An 18,422-nucleotide genomic window follows, 5' to 3' on the forward strand; every position below is an offset into this window, starting at 1 on the left:
TCCCAAAGCATAAAGTTCTTATTAGTGACTGCCAAGCTCTATGTATGAATTCGTAATCTGGGACATTTCTAATGATGACAAACAGGCTCTGAGTTAGTAGGCCCAAAGTAGGCAAAGTAGTTAGGCAGACTGCCAGGGGTAATCAAAAGTTCTTAGGTCCTTGAAAGATTAGTCAATGGACTCTCAAAATACTACTTGATTTCTGCAATTTCCTTTATTTTCCAGTTATTCTTGGCTGCACAGCATCATACGTTCCTATTTGGATATGTCCAGTTTTGCAGACTGTTGAGTAATGTCTGTTGCGTTACGTGGGCGATGCTCTGACACCAGCTCGGCAGGGCTGTTTTGTCTTGCGTTGGCTGGATGCTGCCTTTCTTACGGACCAGCATGCGGGGTTTGCCCCTTCAGTCACACGTGTGTGATGTTCCACAGTTCTGCTGCACGCACAGGTGTCTAAAAGCACACAATGCAAAATGCAGTGTAACTGGGTCCTGGATCTGAATGACACAGAGCCATAATTTTGGCTAACTCTTTACTGACAGATACCTTGGCTGTTCAGCATCTGGAAATACAGCTGATACAGGATTAACTGCAGGAGGAAGGGAAAATATTTTGATGCGGGGTTCTGGTATGTAGACCGAGAATATAATACAGGGGAGTATTGGAACTTAAAAGAGATTACAAAAATTTTAGACTCTGACTGCTAATCTGGTTAGAAGTAGTCATAAGCATAAAAGCAAATTTCAACTTGCATTTTGAAATGTTTCATTTTCTCCATGTTAAATTTTCTGGCCATTACTGGTCTGCAATGGATATCCCTTCAGTGGATACAAAGTCCAGAGGTAAGATTAGTCTTACCAAATGAGATGACTGAACTAAACTGTTTCTCTGGGCTTCTTTCTGCCTTTCTCACTGGACGGTTTATCTCATCTGCTTTAAGACTTTCTCTGGCCATGCCTGTCTCTCTTCCTGAGCTGTATAAGGAGCTAGTTGGCTGGTAGGTGGCTAGCTTTCACCAGAAACCTCGCTTGTAGGCAGCTAAAATTAGGTGAAATGAATTCAAGCCTTTGGGCCTTACTTAGTTGTCTATATAGGCGTGTACACAGGCATAAATGTAGGCATGTATGTTACTTGGGATGCACCGAGACATCTGAGACACCACAAGGGGCTGATGGATAGACAGAAGTATCTCTAGGAGGTCTGTGCCCTTCTGGCTTAGCAGCTGGTGCCTGGGGTCCCTGAGGGCATCTCACTGCGTAACAGACACCCATGTTTAGACAGAGGAATCAATCACTAAATGAGTAAGTTACCTACTTAGGCATTTGGTGTACTTGGAATTTTAACAGAAACAGTGGAGGTATGAAGGGTATTTAAAATGGGGAAGAGAGTAAAGCAGGCAGAAACTAGAAGTTTTATTTAGTCCGGTTTGTTTAGTCTATTACATTCACCATATCAACACATTTCTCAGCTCAGTCTCAGCAGAAACATTTTTGTGTTCAATTCTCTCATCCCAGATTCCTGCTGGGAAGTACCAAAGTAGCAGCAGCCAGCCCTGTGGAACATCAGCAGCACAGACTTCTGAAAATTAATTCTGAAGAGCAGCACACAGACTATAAGTATATTGGGACTTCATTTTATGATACATGCTTATGTGTTTTGTTAATTAAGAAACACTAAAGCATTTTCTAAAGGGAAAACATATTTTTTAAAGTCCAGTCAACTTTTTCTTCCAAAGATACTTAGAGTATTCATCATGTAAAGTTATATTTTTCACTCAGTTTCCTATTTAGCCTTGAAAAATTCATAAAGCAGTTTCTTTGTTAATTTTTACTATGTTAGGAAGCCAGCTGGGATTTTGAGATATTTATTAGCCACCTAGTGTATGGTCATCTAATCTAATAGCCGTTCATCAACTAACCATTGCAAATGTGTGCATTTCTTGATAACCACCACCTTTTACAATATTTATGCTATGAAGTTTTCAAAATTTCTGAGTGAATTTGCTATGAGAGCCATCTAAATTTTTTTTAATAATTCATTTTCTTTTTATATATACAATAACATTTACAATGTCTCAATTTGCTTGACTGAAGAAAAAAAGTTTCTACTGGACCTGGGTTACTAGTATTACATGGAGAGTTAAGACCTATGGGATATATTAATAATAGGATAATACAGCATCTTTCCTGCAACAACTTTGATCCCTATTCTCATATTTCAGGTGGGCTGCAAGGCTATTTTGGTGTTTTTTCAGTATGGTGTTATGGCAAACTTTTACTGGCTCTTAGTTGAAGGAGTTTATCTCCACATCCTCCTTGTGCTAATATTCTCCCCCAACAGACACTTCACAATCTACCTGCTGATCGGATGGGGTAAGAACTTAAACATTTTCCAATAATATTCTTTTTTCTGTATGTATGTGTTAGTCAGGTTCAAGATTTCATACCAAGGCAGTTATGCTGTTTCTGTTGAATGGCTCCTCCAGCTCACTCGTTCCTCAGTTCAGCTCCAGCATAGGCTGCAGCCGCTGGACCACGGGAGAGACTGGGCACAAAACTGCTGAAGCACAACTGCTAGCTTGCTCCTGGGCATGGCTCTGCCCTGTGCTGATCTGCACAAGGCCCAGGGCTTGTTCAGGATATAGGATGGTGCAAGGGCTGCCACCGCAAAACATAGGATACGGGCTGCCCTGATTTGGGAGGAAAAAGGAAGCTCAGCTGCACAGCCACAGGCTATGCTATGCTATTTGCCTTTTTGAAAAGCCCAATAATATTGTCCATCTGGTTTTAAGTACATGTATGCCTTTCATTTCCAGAAAGTGCAATGATATTTATACAGAGCACTTTAAAGCTTCCAGTAATAGGTGGTCATAAAACATTTAGGTATTGCTGGGAAATGGGAATAAACCAGTGTGTGGGAATGGTTCCTTATGAAATGATTTACACTTCGGTTTTATACTGTAGTCCTTGGAAGTGCACTGGGAATGCATAATTTGTATCTATCTCCCTGTAGGTCACTCTGACAGCTTGAAAGAAACCTAAGAAGGGCATGTTCTTTGTGTATTAGTCATTATGGCTGCATTTTTGTAAGAAATAAACCCGCTTCCCTGCAGTCTTTGATTGTAATACATTGCTTACATCACAGCTCATCAGACGGGCCTCTCTCTCCATTCACTAAACTGTTTACTATGTGCTGTATATTTGGGGAATAATTGGTTACTAGCAGGCTGAACTTTTTTTTTTTTGTTTTGTGGACTTATATTTTTGTGATCATCCTCTAAACCTCTTTGGGATTTTTCAGGAATTCCTACCATATTCATTGTTATGTGGACAGTGACACGGATCATTTTAGAGGACACGGGGTGAGTGTGTGGGGGAGAGAATGCTTCAAGCCTCCAGCTGTGCCAATACAACCCTTGCCTTGGATATGGTGGTGTTCGCACAAAGGTAGTTTGCTGTCCTGAAGGGGACAAGCACAGAACTGAAATTTCAGATATGGCCATAAAGGCAGAGGTGTTGAGGAGCTCTTCAGCATGCCGTTTATGCTTGCTGTTTATTTGAAAAACTCTAAGGGCAGGAGAGGGCAGTGAGAGGTTATGACTAGTCTTACCCCATGAGACCCACATTGAGAGCTATCTGCTTTGGAAGTCAAAATAATATTTCAAATACCAGTGGGGGTCCTTGGGTTCAGCACTGCAATACAGTGCAGTAAGATGCTGGGCATTCTAATTTGCTGACTAGCAAAAGATTGAAATGTAGATAACTTTGGGTGTATCTAAATTACATTCCCAGAAGTGAAGCAATGTGATGTAAACATACGTAAGATGCACGTAGTCAGGTAAAACTATGACTAACTAGAGCTAGGCCTGGCTCCTGGCATGGGAAAGGGAACTGAGATAAGAATTTTGTAGGAAGATCAGACTTGCTGCTCCTGCTGGCCCCAAGGAATGGGAGAGCATTCCTAGCCAGTGGGACAAACAGTTTTCACATTCCTTTTTTATAACCTGACTAATATTTTTCAATTGATTCTGTAATTAAACTAAAAAATCCTGTCCTACATAATTTCTAAGTTTTCTTTGCAAGACCTCTAACATGTAAACCGAAGGCTAAGTCCTTTTTCCTTTGTCATTATGATCACGGTTAGAGGAACTCTGAAGGGTATTGCCCTTGCTTAAGACTGATCTTTCAGAGCACTTACTCTCAGAGTATTTGGACCAAAAGTGCTGAGCCCACAGCGAAAATTAGATTTTCAGGTTTTCAGACAAAGTTTCAGGTTCAGCCTCACATTTTCCTAAACCAGTTCCAGCCATCTGTAACCTAAATATCCCACAATGAATTATGTCATTTCAATTGCATCTGTCAGTTGCTTTAGATCTTCCTGCTACCCAGAGGCTGGTGTTAAGTGCTTATTGGAAGTGTGTCCTTGCTCAAAGTGAAACTAAGCTTGGTTTCCCTGAAGGCCGGCATCCTCCATGATGTCTGATGGTACAGTCTAGTGTGCCTGATGTTTTAGCTGATTTGAATATGCATATTAAAACCAGGGAAATAAAATAAAAGCAGAAGAAGATTGAATGCCAAATTCGAGGCTAGAACAGGCATTATTTTAGTGTGCTTTGACTTGTATATAAGAAATACTTCTCCTCACAGGTCTTGCTTGCCAGATGATATTAATGTCAACATCATTTTCCCTCTTTTTTTTTTTGTAGTTGCTGGGATACAAATGAGCATGGTGGTCCCTGGTGGGTTATACGAATACCAATTTTATTTTCTATTATAGTAAGTAAACTTTGAAGCATGAATTATAGATCAGTTCAGCATTGTGCAGTGCATATAGCCATTATTCTTTACTGCTAGTTACAGATAAGCAAGAATTCTGTTTTAATGAAAAGAAATTGTGCTGTAGGAGAAATGTTAAACAGATGCCAAGGCCATTAAAATTTGTTGCCTCCAAAATTTATCTGCCTCCTATTAAATGAGCAGTTGCTTTTATTTGTATGTTGTTCTTTCTTTAACACCTCTCCTGTTTATGAGCCTGGGGGAAGCAAAAATCTAATTATACTTTTCAATTAATTGCAGATTTGACTTTGTGTGTAAATAGATAGCCCTGCAATTGAGAATCTGATATTATTGCAGCCATAAAAAACTATGGCTGTGTATATCTTTCTTTAATTGGTAGCCTGCTGAAATATATATTGAACATGAAGTATTTGCAAAAGAATACCATTTGAGTATGTTTCATGGGGTTTTTCCTATGTGGAACTCATTAGAATTACTGGAGCAGCATAATAAAATTCCTGTTCACTGTGATGATTGTATAATTAACTTTGGGCATCATATGCTATGGTTATATGTCCATTTCTGAAAACAGTCACAGTGCAAATTAATACGTTTCAGATACACTTGCTTTATTTTTAACATTTTAGTCAGAAAAATTAGGGCATTATTACATTACACAAGATTTCAAGAGTCCTCATTACGCTTGGGCTTGCCTTTCAATCTGTGCCTGCTGAAAATCATTTTGAGGGAACTTCTATTATCTTCATCAGGGTGAATTCTACAGAGTAGGCATATGTGTGAAATGACATAAGGTAAGAAAAAGTGTTTTCTGATGTGAAGAAATGGGCATGCAACAGAACTACAGCATGAATACCTGTACCTCAAAGGAGCTGGAGATGGTCCAGAGTGAAGAAAATACGCTGAAAGATAAAAGCAAAACAAACCACCTGGTGTTTACAGAAGATGAAGGTCTATTCTCTGGATGTTCAATTTAAACAGCGATCTGGTAGACAGCTGAGACTTCATGTGCCAGAAAGCAGTGCTTCTCCAAAGAAGTCCTAGACCTGGAAATGGAAGTTATCCAAGTGCTCATTGGCAGACTTGAATTGCAGCTGGATCTTGGCAAAGACTGGGAAAGGAGTTGTGAGTTAAGAAAATGGAGTACTAGTCAGTCAGCAAAAGTCCAGTATATCATAAAACATGGACCAGAATCACTGTTTGAGGCAAAGGAATGGTCGTTCTCCTTTTTTTTTTTAATGGTTCTATTACTGATTTGGTACAAAGGGATTGTAAGACATAGGGAAACATTTTGAAAGTGATCGTTTCTGGCTTGCCAGGTGCGCATGTTTAGGATCTGCTGTCTCCTTCCAGATATGCTTCTTCTCTTAAACAGCATGTTTTAGGCATGAAAGCAACTAAAGGTGGCCAAGTGATTCTGCAGTGTGTACTGTGTGAAGCCACTTCTGCGATTAGATGATTCTTCAGCTGTTTGATCAACTACATTTTACATTTGGGAAATTGAGCTGTGAAAGGGAGTTATAAAAGCAGTGATGCTCACCCTTTCCTGCTGGATAAGTAACATGTCTTGTTGGAGCATCAAACTGCAACCAGCACGTTCATTGTGGCAGCTAGGATGCTATGCAAACTTACTGCTGTGCAAAGTAGAGCGTGCATTCATAGAGCAAAAGGAGCTAATGAAATGTCATGTAAAACTGGTCATTGATGAGTGAAAAGCACTACATTCATGAGAACATAATTTTCAATATACATACACCATGATAAGCCTCAACATTTCCTGTTACCTTCTAGAAAAAATAGAAGTTGAAGATTCAAATCTTTGAATAATGAGGTCAGTGCTGCCTGCCATTCAACAATGAAAATAGATCATTGCGAGTTCTTTGGATAGGTGTTGTGAAAGAGTCGTGATGTTTCTCAATAAAAGAATGATGCAATTACATCACACTCACTCACACAGTGCCTTCAGTCTGCTCGAGAATGTAGAGAGACTGGAAGACTGACAGAGAATGGTGGCAAGGATGACCAGCAATAGCAAATGGCTTCAGTAGCAGGAAGGACATCTGTGTAAGCAGTCAATGCAGTGAACACAGGAAAACCCTGGAAGAATCTGAATTTCAGGAAAATAAAGGGGAGCAGAACACCTACGCTGAGAACTCTCATCGACTGTCTTCTGTAATGGCATGAAAGAAAGCCCAGAGTATGTCTGATGTTGAAAATCTTTAAGAGGAGGAAGAAGAATGAAGAAAAGAAGAGCAGGATAGAGCCTGATTGTGAGGATGATGCCATGAATATACTTTTGAAAGGCAGAGGAAATCAAGCAAAGGTTTTAAGGAACAGTGGTTTAACCGCATTAGATGTGACAGGAAGTCCGCTCAGTCTTCATGCCATATTCACTCTCTTCCATCAATTTCTGTGCTAACTCCAAACATTTTCACCACTTAGAAGATGATACTTTCTATAAGGTTATTATCCAACAGTAAACAGTATTGTGAGAGCAAGTTCTGAAGTCACTTCTCAAAGTGGGAATGGCTTCAGTTTATTCACTGTGTCAGAAACCTCCCCTGGCATCTCCTCCTGACAATTTTGGCTGAGAAAAGTTACTTGGCAGGCTTCCACGCTTCATGCTGTACACATTTCAGAGTTATTTAATTGAGGTGACTATTCCAAACAGTTAATGTGGTGTTACCCGTATTCTCCATTTAGCAAATGCCTCCACAGCTGCCTTCTCCATACTTCCACTTGCATAAACTGCTCTCATTTGGGAGGGAGTGGTGTTCTGGTGGAAACAATACTTCTGTCACATCAGAGTACCTGGAAAATGTTTATCTTGTTATCTCACATTGCAGGTAGTGTAAGGGACTAAATAGCAAGAAAGAAGAAAGATGAAGACAGTTTAAATGATACGTGCTCAAGCAATGTGTTTAGACTCAAAGACTTGGTGTCAGAAGAAGGCAACCAGTAGAAAAGGGTACCAGCAGCATCTTGCTGTTACTCCACTAGAGAAGCATCATTTGTCATCACTCTCTTGCAGTTTCTCTGCATTCATGTTATTTTTTCATTTTCCTGTTCTTAGATGTTCATTGAACAGTATACATATTCTATTTTATTTAAAGACATTATGCTCAAATGATTTTATAGGACTGAAAAGCTACAATACTAAAAGTAAAATTCCAGGGCACTACTTGTTTCATATTTTATTGAAACATACTATTCTAAATCAGATATATACTTTAAAGGATTTTAACAAATGATCAATTCGATAATAATCTTAGAGAAATTAATTTGCTCCACTGTAGTAAGTCAGTGGCAGTTGCCACCTTTAGATCTTAATACCCATTTTCAGCTGGCTGGATTTACAAGCTCAGTAGTGCCAAGTACTGTTACAAACTCCAAACAAAAACGTATGTTTTTCATTAATCCAAGATTGTGCTTACAGACAGAAAGGTATGTGTTTGAAAACAGACTTAAAAGTAATATATGAATGTCCATCAAGAATGTGAGTCACCTGAGTGTAGTTTTGAAGATGATTTGATGCTTCAGAAACCAAATGGATGACAGTTTATTCTGTTACAGTAGAAATTAGGAATGCCTGTGAAGAACAAGTTATTCCGCCAATCCCTTTGCAAATACAGAATAAAGATTTTTTTTCCTTCTCCTATTTTGTGGCTAACAAATATCCAATGAAATGGAAGCTCCCTTCTTGTCCACTAATACTGGCTCCAGTGCATACGGCAAACTAAATGTATATCCCTTGGTCTGTACACTCTGCTGTGCTAAGTCTGTAGATACAATCAGCAATAACAGGCTTCTGCCGGTTACTTTTATAGGAGACTTGCACCAAGGAAAACTTCTAAGTCATCACCTGCCTGAAAAATGTATGTTAAGTTCAGTAAAGGTCTATATTTTCTAACATTTCTTTTTTGTTCTTTTTTTTCCAAAATATTAGATTTAATTTTCCTAATTTTTTAATTAATCCCCGTCAGTTCCTGTCACTTTCCTTCACCTGTCATTTCAAACAAAATATTAAATACAGAGGGGCACGCAGTTGCTATGGTCATAGTTTATTTATTAACATCACAAGTTGTACTGGGTATGTCGGAGAAGACACGGAAGTTCACTGAACTTGAAAAGCTCACAGACAAATTGTTAAGACTGGAAAAAGAAGAGTTCCAGCAATGCATCAAGGCAGAGACTGGAGGTTTATAGCAGTGAGGCAGGCACTGTCTGGTGGGGTACCCAGCCTCCTGATTTGGGGCTTTGGGATGAGCATAGTTAAAAACAATAAAATGCTCATTTTCACAGTGATAGAAATTGTTCTCTAGGCTGGTTTCTTCTAAAATGTGTGCGTTTGATGCAGCTGTTTATGTAGCTGTAGCTGTAGTTTTTAGCTGTCGTTGTTGCTGTGAGGGCGTGGATTCCAAGTGTTCCCTCACTTTAGTACGGCCATGCTATATTGAGTGTGTGGTTTTCTAGAGCACACCAAACAAACACAAGATGCCAAAAGCCAAGGATGAAGAAATAATGGGAGTGAGACTTAGGATCTACTGAGTTTTATACTTCAGTTTTCTAGATTGATCAGGATCTGATCATAATCTTTTTTATGGAAGTGCCTTTCTATGAAATAAAATAATACTGCTGTTCTATCTCAGAGGGCTGTCACAAGAATTAGACTGCAAGGATTCAGTTCCTTCAGTGATAATGTCTGCATCAATGCCCAAGACAGACTGGTACGTGTGAGAGGCCCTTTCTATGCTTGATTGGAGTGCACAGGTCACCTGTGCAGCAATCTTCTCTTCCCCTAATTCAGGCTGAAAATATTAAAAATGAAGGCGAGAGGCAAGAGAGGGCCAGCACTGTGTATGGGACTCACATTTTCCTTTGGGCTTCTAGTTGTGAATCCACATGACAATTTAGGACAATGCTTCATTGCACCAAATCACATCCAATGTCTCGTCCTGCTAGGAAACCTGCCTTCAGCTGAGGAAGGAGGGCATTTCTGACATCTGGGGCTCTCAAAGGCTTTTGCCAGCCAGACTAGAACTGGTGGCCATGCAGAGGTGCACTGGGCGTAACAAACCTAGTGAGGCAGAAAACAGACAATCAGGTTGACAAGTGTAGAGCTTGATGTGTTCTGGCAGGAGGTACACGACGCCCACTGCTGAGTTGATTTGTCTGACTTGATAAGCATTTCTTTGTGCTGCGTATTCAGTGCAGAAGTCAGAAATCACCATTGTATTTGCTTTCTTTGCAGGTGAATTTTATACTTTTCATTAGTATTATAAGAATCTTACTGCAGAAGTTAAGATCTCCAGATGTTGGAGGAAATAACCAGTCACAGTACAAGTGAGTCATATTTTTAGATATTATGTACAGAACCAAAATCTCTGTAAGATTTCCTCTGCTGAAACCTGCTACCAACAATTGCTGTGATACTATAATTACATTTAATTCAGAAGTACTTTTACATGTGGTTTAATAAAGATCTTATCACTATGCTGAAATGGAGATGAACATAATTTTTTTTGTCAAACACTAAATTCAATAAAAAATGCACAATGTCATAAAGACCAACAAGCGATTCTTGAATTTGAGTTTAATCCATGAATGAATATGCTGATACAAAAAATATTTCATTCATTTCATTTCAACATAACAAAAGTTTCAAGATCAAAACACTTTGCTTCAACCTTCTTAAAAACTTTTTTTTTTCATTTTTTATTTCTAAAATACTTTTTGTTGTAATATATACATATATTTTAAGAGCTGGAAAGAAGTTACGTTGTTCCCAAAAAGTAAAAAATGAAATATAATGTTTTATGTTGATTTAAAATAGCATTGTAATTTTTTTAGAGGAAAACAAGTGTTTCTGATTTAGATCAATTTCATTTATGTTTAGGCTTTCTTCTTTTGTGTTTTGGTTTGAGCATCAAATCCTAACATCCATTGTTTCCACAGTTTTAGAATCAAGGAATGTTGGGGGGTAATTTAAATACATTGCTAAAATTGGATTTGTTCTTTATTATATTGCCATATCAGTTATTGTATTATAATAGCTGCTGGCTACTGTAATACAGAATCAAGAGTCTGTTGTAGTAGGTCTTATTTTAAAGCTCAGATATGGACACTGAGTTTGACACTTCAGGATGTTAATATGATATTTCAATGACAAAACCTAACATGAACACCGAAAATTCAAAACCATGCAAGTGGCCTTTGAAAATGTGCTCCTGGATAACACCTTTTCTTTATTTAAAAAATGCTGAATTCCTGTTCTAAAAGCAGATAAAACATAGAATCATAGAATCATGGAATCGTTAAGGTTCGAAAAGACCCTTAAGATCATCAAGTCCAACCATTAACCTATCACTGCCAAGTCCACCACTAAACCATGTCCTCGAGCACCACGTCTACCCTTCTTTTAAATACCTTCAGGGATGGGGACTCAACCACTTCCCTGGGCAGCCTGTTCCAATGCTTGACCACCCTTTTGGTGAAGAAGTTTTTCCTAATATCCAACCTAAACTTCCCCTGGCGCAGCTTGAGGCCGTTTCCTCTCGTCCTATCACTTGTTACTAGGGAGAAGAGACCGACCCCCACCTCGCTACAGCCTCCTTTCAGGTAGTTGGAGAGAGCGATAAGGTCTCCCCTCAGCCTCCTCTTCTCCAGGCTAAACAACCCCAGCTCCCTCAGCCGCTCCCCATAAGACTTGTGCTCCAGACCCTTCACCAGCTTCGTTGCCCTTCTCTGGCCACGCTCCAGCACCTCGATGTCCTTCTTGTAGTGAGGGGCCCAAAACTGAACACAGCACTCGAGGTGCAGCCTCACTAATGCCGAGTACAGGGGCACGATCACCTCCCTAAATGGTGTCACCTCCACGCATGGTATGCTGAAGTACAACATATCTTCAAAGCTAAGAGAACTAGGACCTTATGTGTTCTGTAAACAATGTGATGCAAAAAGTGAAGAATTCTGATGTGCCATGGAAAAGGTGACACGACTAGATTGACATAAGGCTTTGCTTCACAGAGCTACAAGAGTCCTTTTTTGTGTTTGCTGCTTGAATTAACTAAACGTGTGGGAGAACGAAATCAACCTAGATGACATTATGCAGTTTCCACATTATTATTTAGCACAATGACCGACCTATGGGCAGGAAATCCCCTCAGGTTCACTTCTTGTGACAGGAACTTTTCTTTGTGTCTGTGTGCTATTTATGTATTTTATGAAAACGAGGCATTCCCTTCCTATCAGTCCCATAATTTTCCACAGATTACTGTAGCACTTCATAGTATAAAATGTTCATTAATAGCAAGCTTGTCCTTCATTATTCAGCCCTGTGAATTCTTTGCTTTTAGCATTTGATTGCCTGATTAAATTTGGATTGGATGGTCTTTAGCCGATACCCATGGGAACAGTAAATTAGCCTCCTTAAGAAATACTGCATCTACAGAGCAAATTAAAGGTCTGGAAGGGTTGTTTTTCAAAATGCAAATGCATTTTCTAAAATTCAGAGAAGAATAAGGCTATTTTATCTGTCCCTTTCCTTCATTAAAATGTCAGTGCAGTATAGAGAAAGCAACAGCAGCTAGACAAAAATTATTAAAACAAAAATGGAGTGAAAGTGAAATATGAGTCTAAAATTAATGCTACTGATGCAAGTCACCATTTTTCTTCCCTTCCTCTGTCCCACTTGCTTGTACCTGGCTCCATCCTTTTTGTTGGTCATTTTAACTCTTGCAGTGGGTAAGGTTAAGTTCGAATAAAATCAGTTTTCCATTTCACTTGGGAAACCAGGAAATTTGCTGCCATCGTCATCTCCTCCAGTTGTAAATTAATTTCTTCTGCTAAGGAAATCCTATTTGTCCCGCTTACTGCTATCACTGTTAGATGTGAGGGTTTTACTATTCTTGAGAAACTTTGCTGTCAGAACTGATTATCCCCACATAAACAGATGCAGCCTCTGGGATATTATGAACAGAGGAAGGCCATGAAGACTGACACAGAAAAAAATAAAACTGCTTGAAATACCTTGACTTTTCTGTTAAAATAGGTGAATTCACAACAGCATGCTTTCATTGTTGAATCAAGTTATATTCATCAAGACAGTGATGAATTATGGGACTCAACTTTGTAACTTCTTGAATTTTATCTGATACCAGACATCCATAATCATGCATGACTGGCCCTGTATAATATACAAAACTGATGTTATTAGAGTGAAATAAGTGACAGATAAGGGATAACTAGCAATTCGTCATTTCAGTGGTTTCACAGGCAGTTTGTCAGAGCTGCTCTGCTTAATAATTTAAAGTTCTCCTTCCTTAACTTCAGTAGTGTCTTGTGCTAAAATGTATTATGTAATTGACAACAATAAAAATTAGTTAATGTTATATGCTTAATGCCACCAGTATAGTTATGAGATTTTAGTGTTTGGGGGTAAATCTGAAATTGCTCATGAAAATCTCACAGTTGAGATTATTCTGGATTTCCTAGGTACTGTTTGCATACTGTGTATGTGCAATGTACAGGCTAACCATACAGTTGCACATTTAAAGGAAATGAACATAAATTAATTTCAAGAGAGAGACTTTACCTTCCATACGAGGGGATCTGTCAGTATGACTTTGCAGGAAGGCACTCTGAACCCTTTATGCCAGGTAAAAAATATCTTGGGAGATCTGATGGCAGCTCGTGACACTTTGTCAAATGTGGTCCTGTGGAATAATGCAGTAAAACCCCACCCCCAAAAACTGTGCCACGAAACCAGGCTGGGAACTGAATGTGTGTTGAAAAGACCCAGCAGAGGGCAGGTCCTACACCTCGCTGCTCTCCAGAGGGCAGCTGAAAAAGAGTCTTTCGCTTTAGAGAGGCTGTCCTGGTTTTGGCTGGGATAGAGTTAATGTTCTTCCTTAGTAGCTGGTATAGTGCTGTGGTTTGGGTTTAGGATGAGAATAATGTTGATAACACCCCGATGTTTTGGTTCTTGCTGAGCAGTGCTTACACCGGTCAAGGACTTTCCAGCTTCCCCTGCTCTGCCGGGTGCACAGGGGGCTGGGAGGGGGCACAGCCGGGGCAGCTGACCCCGACTGGCCAAAGGGCTATGCCATACCCTATGGCATCATGGCCGGTATATGAGCTGGGGGAAGAAGAAGAAGAAAGGGGGGACGTTCAGCGCAATGGCGTTTGTCTTCCTAAGTCACCGTTACGCGTGATGGAGCCCTGCTTTCCTGGGGATGGCTGAACACCTGCCTGCCAGTGGGAAGCAGCAAATTAATTCCTTGTTTTGCTTTGTTTGCGTGCACAGCTTTTGCTTTACCTATTTAACTCTTCTATATTCATTTTACTTCAATTATTAAACTGTTCTTATCTCAACCCACGAGTTTTCTCCCTTTTACCCTTCCGATTCTCTCCCCCATCCCACCAAGGGGAGAGTGAGCGAGCGGCTGCGTGGTGCTTAGTTGCCGGCTGCGGTTAAACCACGACAGAGGCCCCGCAGTCTTTTGCCAGCCTTTGGAAGAGTGCAAGGTCAACAAGATCAAGTATAACATGGAATTGCAGACATTAATTTATGAGGTTACTATATGGCTAATCTCATAGCAAGCCTGAAAGGAAAACAATTTGCAATAAATGACTCTAAGACTGTTTATAAATCTGAAGTCATATGAGGTTTATGTAAACGACATTGCATCAGTTTCTTATCTTAGTAAAACTAAAGCTTATCATTAAACTCCAGCTTTTTCTCTTTTATTTACCCAGGAGACTTGCAAAATCCACGTTGTTGCTTATTCCGTTATTTGGAGTTCACTACACAGTGTTTGCTCTATTTCCTGACCGCAGTTCCAATAATTATAAAATAATCTTTGAGTTGTGTTTGGGATCTTTTCAGGTAAATTTTAAAGGTTTTGTTCAAAAGTTTTATTGACCTAGGTTGGTGCTGCCTACTAACTAAGGAATATTGTCTCTTTCCAGGGGTTGATTGTTGCAGTCCTGTATTGTTTTTTGAACAGTGAAGTAAGTCTCACCTTTCCTGCTGAGGATGTTAAATATTGTTTTCAGTAAATGTATAAGTGCCCCTATAATTCCACTCTGATACATGAAGCTGGTTTAGAAGATGCTTGCGTTCCTATTTATAGAATATATATGTGGCAGTTTCTACGCAACAGGAGAAATTAGTGTATTTGGGTGAAGAGTTAAGAGCTGTTTGAAATCTAATTCCTTGCAAACCGAGGTGTTAGTAAGTGTGTCTTCTGTTATTTAACGTGATCTAATTCTAGCTCTGTTACAAGCAATGTGGATTGTGCAAGTGAGGTGCAATAAGTCTAGAAATTTATCCAAAACTTGAAACACCATTTAGTAAGTATTTAGGGGTGATCTTCTGACAGAATCTAACCCCCAGATTTTCAGAAGTGCTCAGCATGTAGCAGCTTTCCTGATCTCAACTGAGGAAGGTGCAAGGAATTCCTTTCAATGCAAGCCACTTTTTAATGTAGAATATACATTAAACAGCATGCAGTGTCTGACAGGAGGAATCTGTCTGAAGAAGACACCTGCTTGCACAGGGAATTGACATTCAGGTCTCCTGAGTGCTATTCTGATCTTTGATATTCATGCGATGCCCGATTTTGGGCTAATCATTTGATTCTACGCTTTAACTACATGTGATTAATAGCTAGATACCAAAAGCTAGTGTTGCAGCACCAGTGATACGAAACCGATTTTGAAAGTGGCCTTGGGGCATCTCCTCAAGACAGTGTAGACAGTCTTTGCTTCAATTTTGTAATCTTTGTAAAACTGATTTGATACCCTAGAGGGAAGGGAAGCCATCCAGAGAGACCTTGACAGGCTTGTGGAGTGGGCCTGTGTGAACCTCATGATGTTCAACAAGGCCAAGTGCAAGGTCCTGCACCTGCGTCGGGGCAGTCCCCAATATCAATACAGACTGGGGGATGAAGGGATTGAGAGCAGTCTGGCAGAGAAGAACTTGAGGATACTGGGGGATGAAAAATTGGACATGAGCTGGAAATGTGTGCTTGCAGCTGAGAAAGCCAGTCGTGTCCTGCATTAAAAGAAGCGTGGCCAGCAGGTTGAGAGAGGTGGTTGTCCTCAGTACAAGAATGACATGGACCCGTTAGAGTGAGTCCAAAGGAGGGCCACAAAAATTATCAGAAGGCTGGAACACCTCTGCTATGAAGGGAGGCTGAGAGAGTTGGGATTGTTCAGCCTGGAGAAGAGAAGGCTTTGGGGAGACCTTATTGCGGCCTTTCAGTATAAAAAGGGGGGATTATAAGGAAGATGGAGAAAGTTTTTTAGCAGGTTCTGTCGTGACAGGACAAGGGGTAATGGTTTTAAACTGAAAGAGGTAGATTTAGATTGCATGTAAGGAAGACTTTTTTCTATGAGGGTGGTGGAGACACTGGAACAGGTTGCCCAGTGAAGCTGTGGATGCTCCATCACTGGAAGTGTTCAAGATCAGGTTGGGTGGGGCTTTGAGCAACCCCATGTAGTAAAAGATGACCGTGCCCACGGCAGGGGGGTTGGACTGGATGATCTTTAAAAGTCCCTACCAACCCAAACCATTCCCTAATTCTATTCCTAGACATTCCCATTTGACAGCCAATAAACATGGAAAAGTTCGTCATGTAAAAGAACATTTTCAGCTCATCTTGTGCATTTTCTTTTTAACACAGGTGCAAGGGGAGCTGAAAAGAAAATGGCGGAGTTTGTGCTGGAAGCAGACAGCCGGCAGAGATTACAGACTCCACAGCTCTTCGATTTCTCAAAATGGATCAGAAAGCGTTTCTCAGCTCCACCGGAATTCAAGGGCTCAGTCATTTATGCAGACAGAGACCGCCATGATATAAATCAGCTAGGTCCCCCAAAACATGAAAAACTGTGGGATGTGTCATTCATCATGCAGCTTGATGTGATATTTTATAAAATGTACAGTTTAGTGCTTTGCTTTTCTACATGTTGGTATTTGGGAAATTGGTTTGTGCAGCCAACCAGTTAATAACAGAGACACCTGCCCCATGGATGCTTTCTGTTTTTTTTAAATGGTATTCATATTAATTCTGATGTTCTCTTGCCGTTTACTAGCCGTAACTATTCAGAAACTCATTTACTATAATGGTCCCTTTACCCTCCAACGTGTCTACAAGATAGATGTATGGTATCCTGTTCAATGCAGACTGCTTTGGTACATGTTGAAAAGGTTAAGATGGGAAGTAAGAAAATTTCTTACACTTTATTTATCCATAAGGAAACATTTCTTTCCTTAAGGATTAGGAAATTCTTTCCTAAATATGGAAAACAAAATAAAAATAAAGAAATGTAAGACTATGATTAACTGCACTGGGAGTTTAGTGTGCTAACCCAGGAAATCATTAACATTATTTATACAGAGGGAATAAAGGTAGTACTTCTCGGCTAATTGTATACATTTCAGAGATTACTTTCTACAGAGTTTGATTCCAATCCTGTTGTTCCTTTCAAAAGTGCCTGGTTTTATGTTTGGGTGCAGAAAGTAGGGCAGTCCATACAGAAAAGGCTACTGTAATTGTAATTGTAAATCAGCATTTTCCAGTAGTGCTATTGCAATCACCAGTTGTTCTCTTCTGTTTAAAATCAGAGAGATTTGTGTTGATCTTTTATTAAACAATTTTCTGAAGAGGTGCTTTATTGCTAGAGCAGTCTGGCATAGGATAAACAGCCTTGGATAGCATATTACCTATTGAAAATATCATATTTATATAATATTTTCATTGAAATAATGTCTCTAGAACTACATACTTGGCAGCTAAAACAAGGAACATTGCAATAAAGTTACAACTCCTATTTAAGGAATAATGTAAAATCTGTTAGCTTAGTTGTATTCTGTATCTATCTGAGACCATTTAAAATTTAGTCCCGAGCATGACTCCAGCAAAAAAAAATTAGACAGAATCCCTAAAAACTACCATAAAAGGCATAAATAGAAGGAATTCTCAACAACGCCAAGCCTCTTATGTAGCCACTTTATAAAACAAAGACATAGAACTGACAGATTCTTATAAATATACACAGAACATCTGCACTCTTCAAAAGAAATAAACCCCATGATGTTTACTTCGCATGTCATGTTTAACCATGTCCACTCTAAATCGCAAGTGGGAATAATATATACTTGCATGAGTACCTCTGATCCATAACAGTAATAGCCCCGAAATTTCAGATAACAGATTGTATGGAGCTAGCAGAATCCAAAGTCCATAATATTGCCAGGTAGAGGGAGGAGCAGCAACAAGGGCATGTCTTGGCAGGCAGACACGTTCTTGAAAATGTTACCAGTACTGGGAATATCGTTGGCAGCCGTCCAAGTGTCCATAAAGCTCTCGGTCTGATTTAATTTAGCTATTTATCAGTTAAACACAATTTATTTTAATGGGATTGCCCCGGAGTGATACAAAGTTATGTCAGACCAAAGATGGCAAAGGCCCTGTGGTTCACATGAGCACTGCAGAACAGTTAACTCCGTGAATGTTACATGACACTGAACTTTTCATAGTAGGTATCGTTTGAGTTAAACAGTAATCACTTGATGAATTGTTACTTTGCCAAATTTGACTTTAAAGAAGCTATTGATCACCTCCA

General features: G+C 39.6%; 1 protein-coding gene across 1 annotated transcript in view; it reads left to right on the forward strand.

Moving 5' to 3' along the window:
* Positions 1 to 17,168, forward strand: part of VIPR2 (vasoactive intestinal peptide receptor 2) — a 61,430-nt gene extending 44,262 nt beyond the window's left edge. Inside the window, exons 7-13 of the mRNA XM_082309580.1 lie at positions 2,222 to 2,372; positions 3,301 to 3,361; positions 4,706 to 4,775; positions 10,045 to 10,136; positions 14,550 to 14,679; positions 14,763 to 14,804; positions 16,481 to 17,168. Coding sequence (XP_082165706.1) covers positions 2,222 to 2,372; positions 3,301 to 3,361; positions 4,706 to 4,775; positions 10,045 to 10,136; positions 14,550 to 14,679; positions 14,763 to 14,804; positions 16,481 to 16,654 — 720 coding nt within the window. The 3' untranslated portion in view covers positions 16,655 to 17,168. The remainder of the gene's footprint in view (positions 1 to 2,221; positions 2,373 to 3,300; positions 3,362 to 4,705; positions 4,776 to 10,044; positions 10,137 to 14,549; positions 14,680 to 14,762; positions 14,805 to 16,480) is intronic.
* Positions 17,169 to 18,422: the final 1,254 nt, after the last annotated feature.

This window comes from Platalea leucorodia (genome assembly GCF_965183815.1).
Source record: "Platalea leucorodia genome assembly, chromosome: 1".
Lineage (NCBI taxonomy): Eukaryota > Metazoa > Chordata > Aves > Pelecaniformes > Threskiornithidae > Platalea > Platalea leucorodia.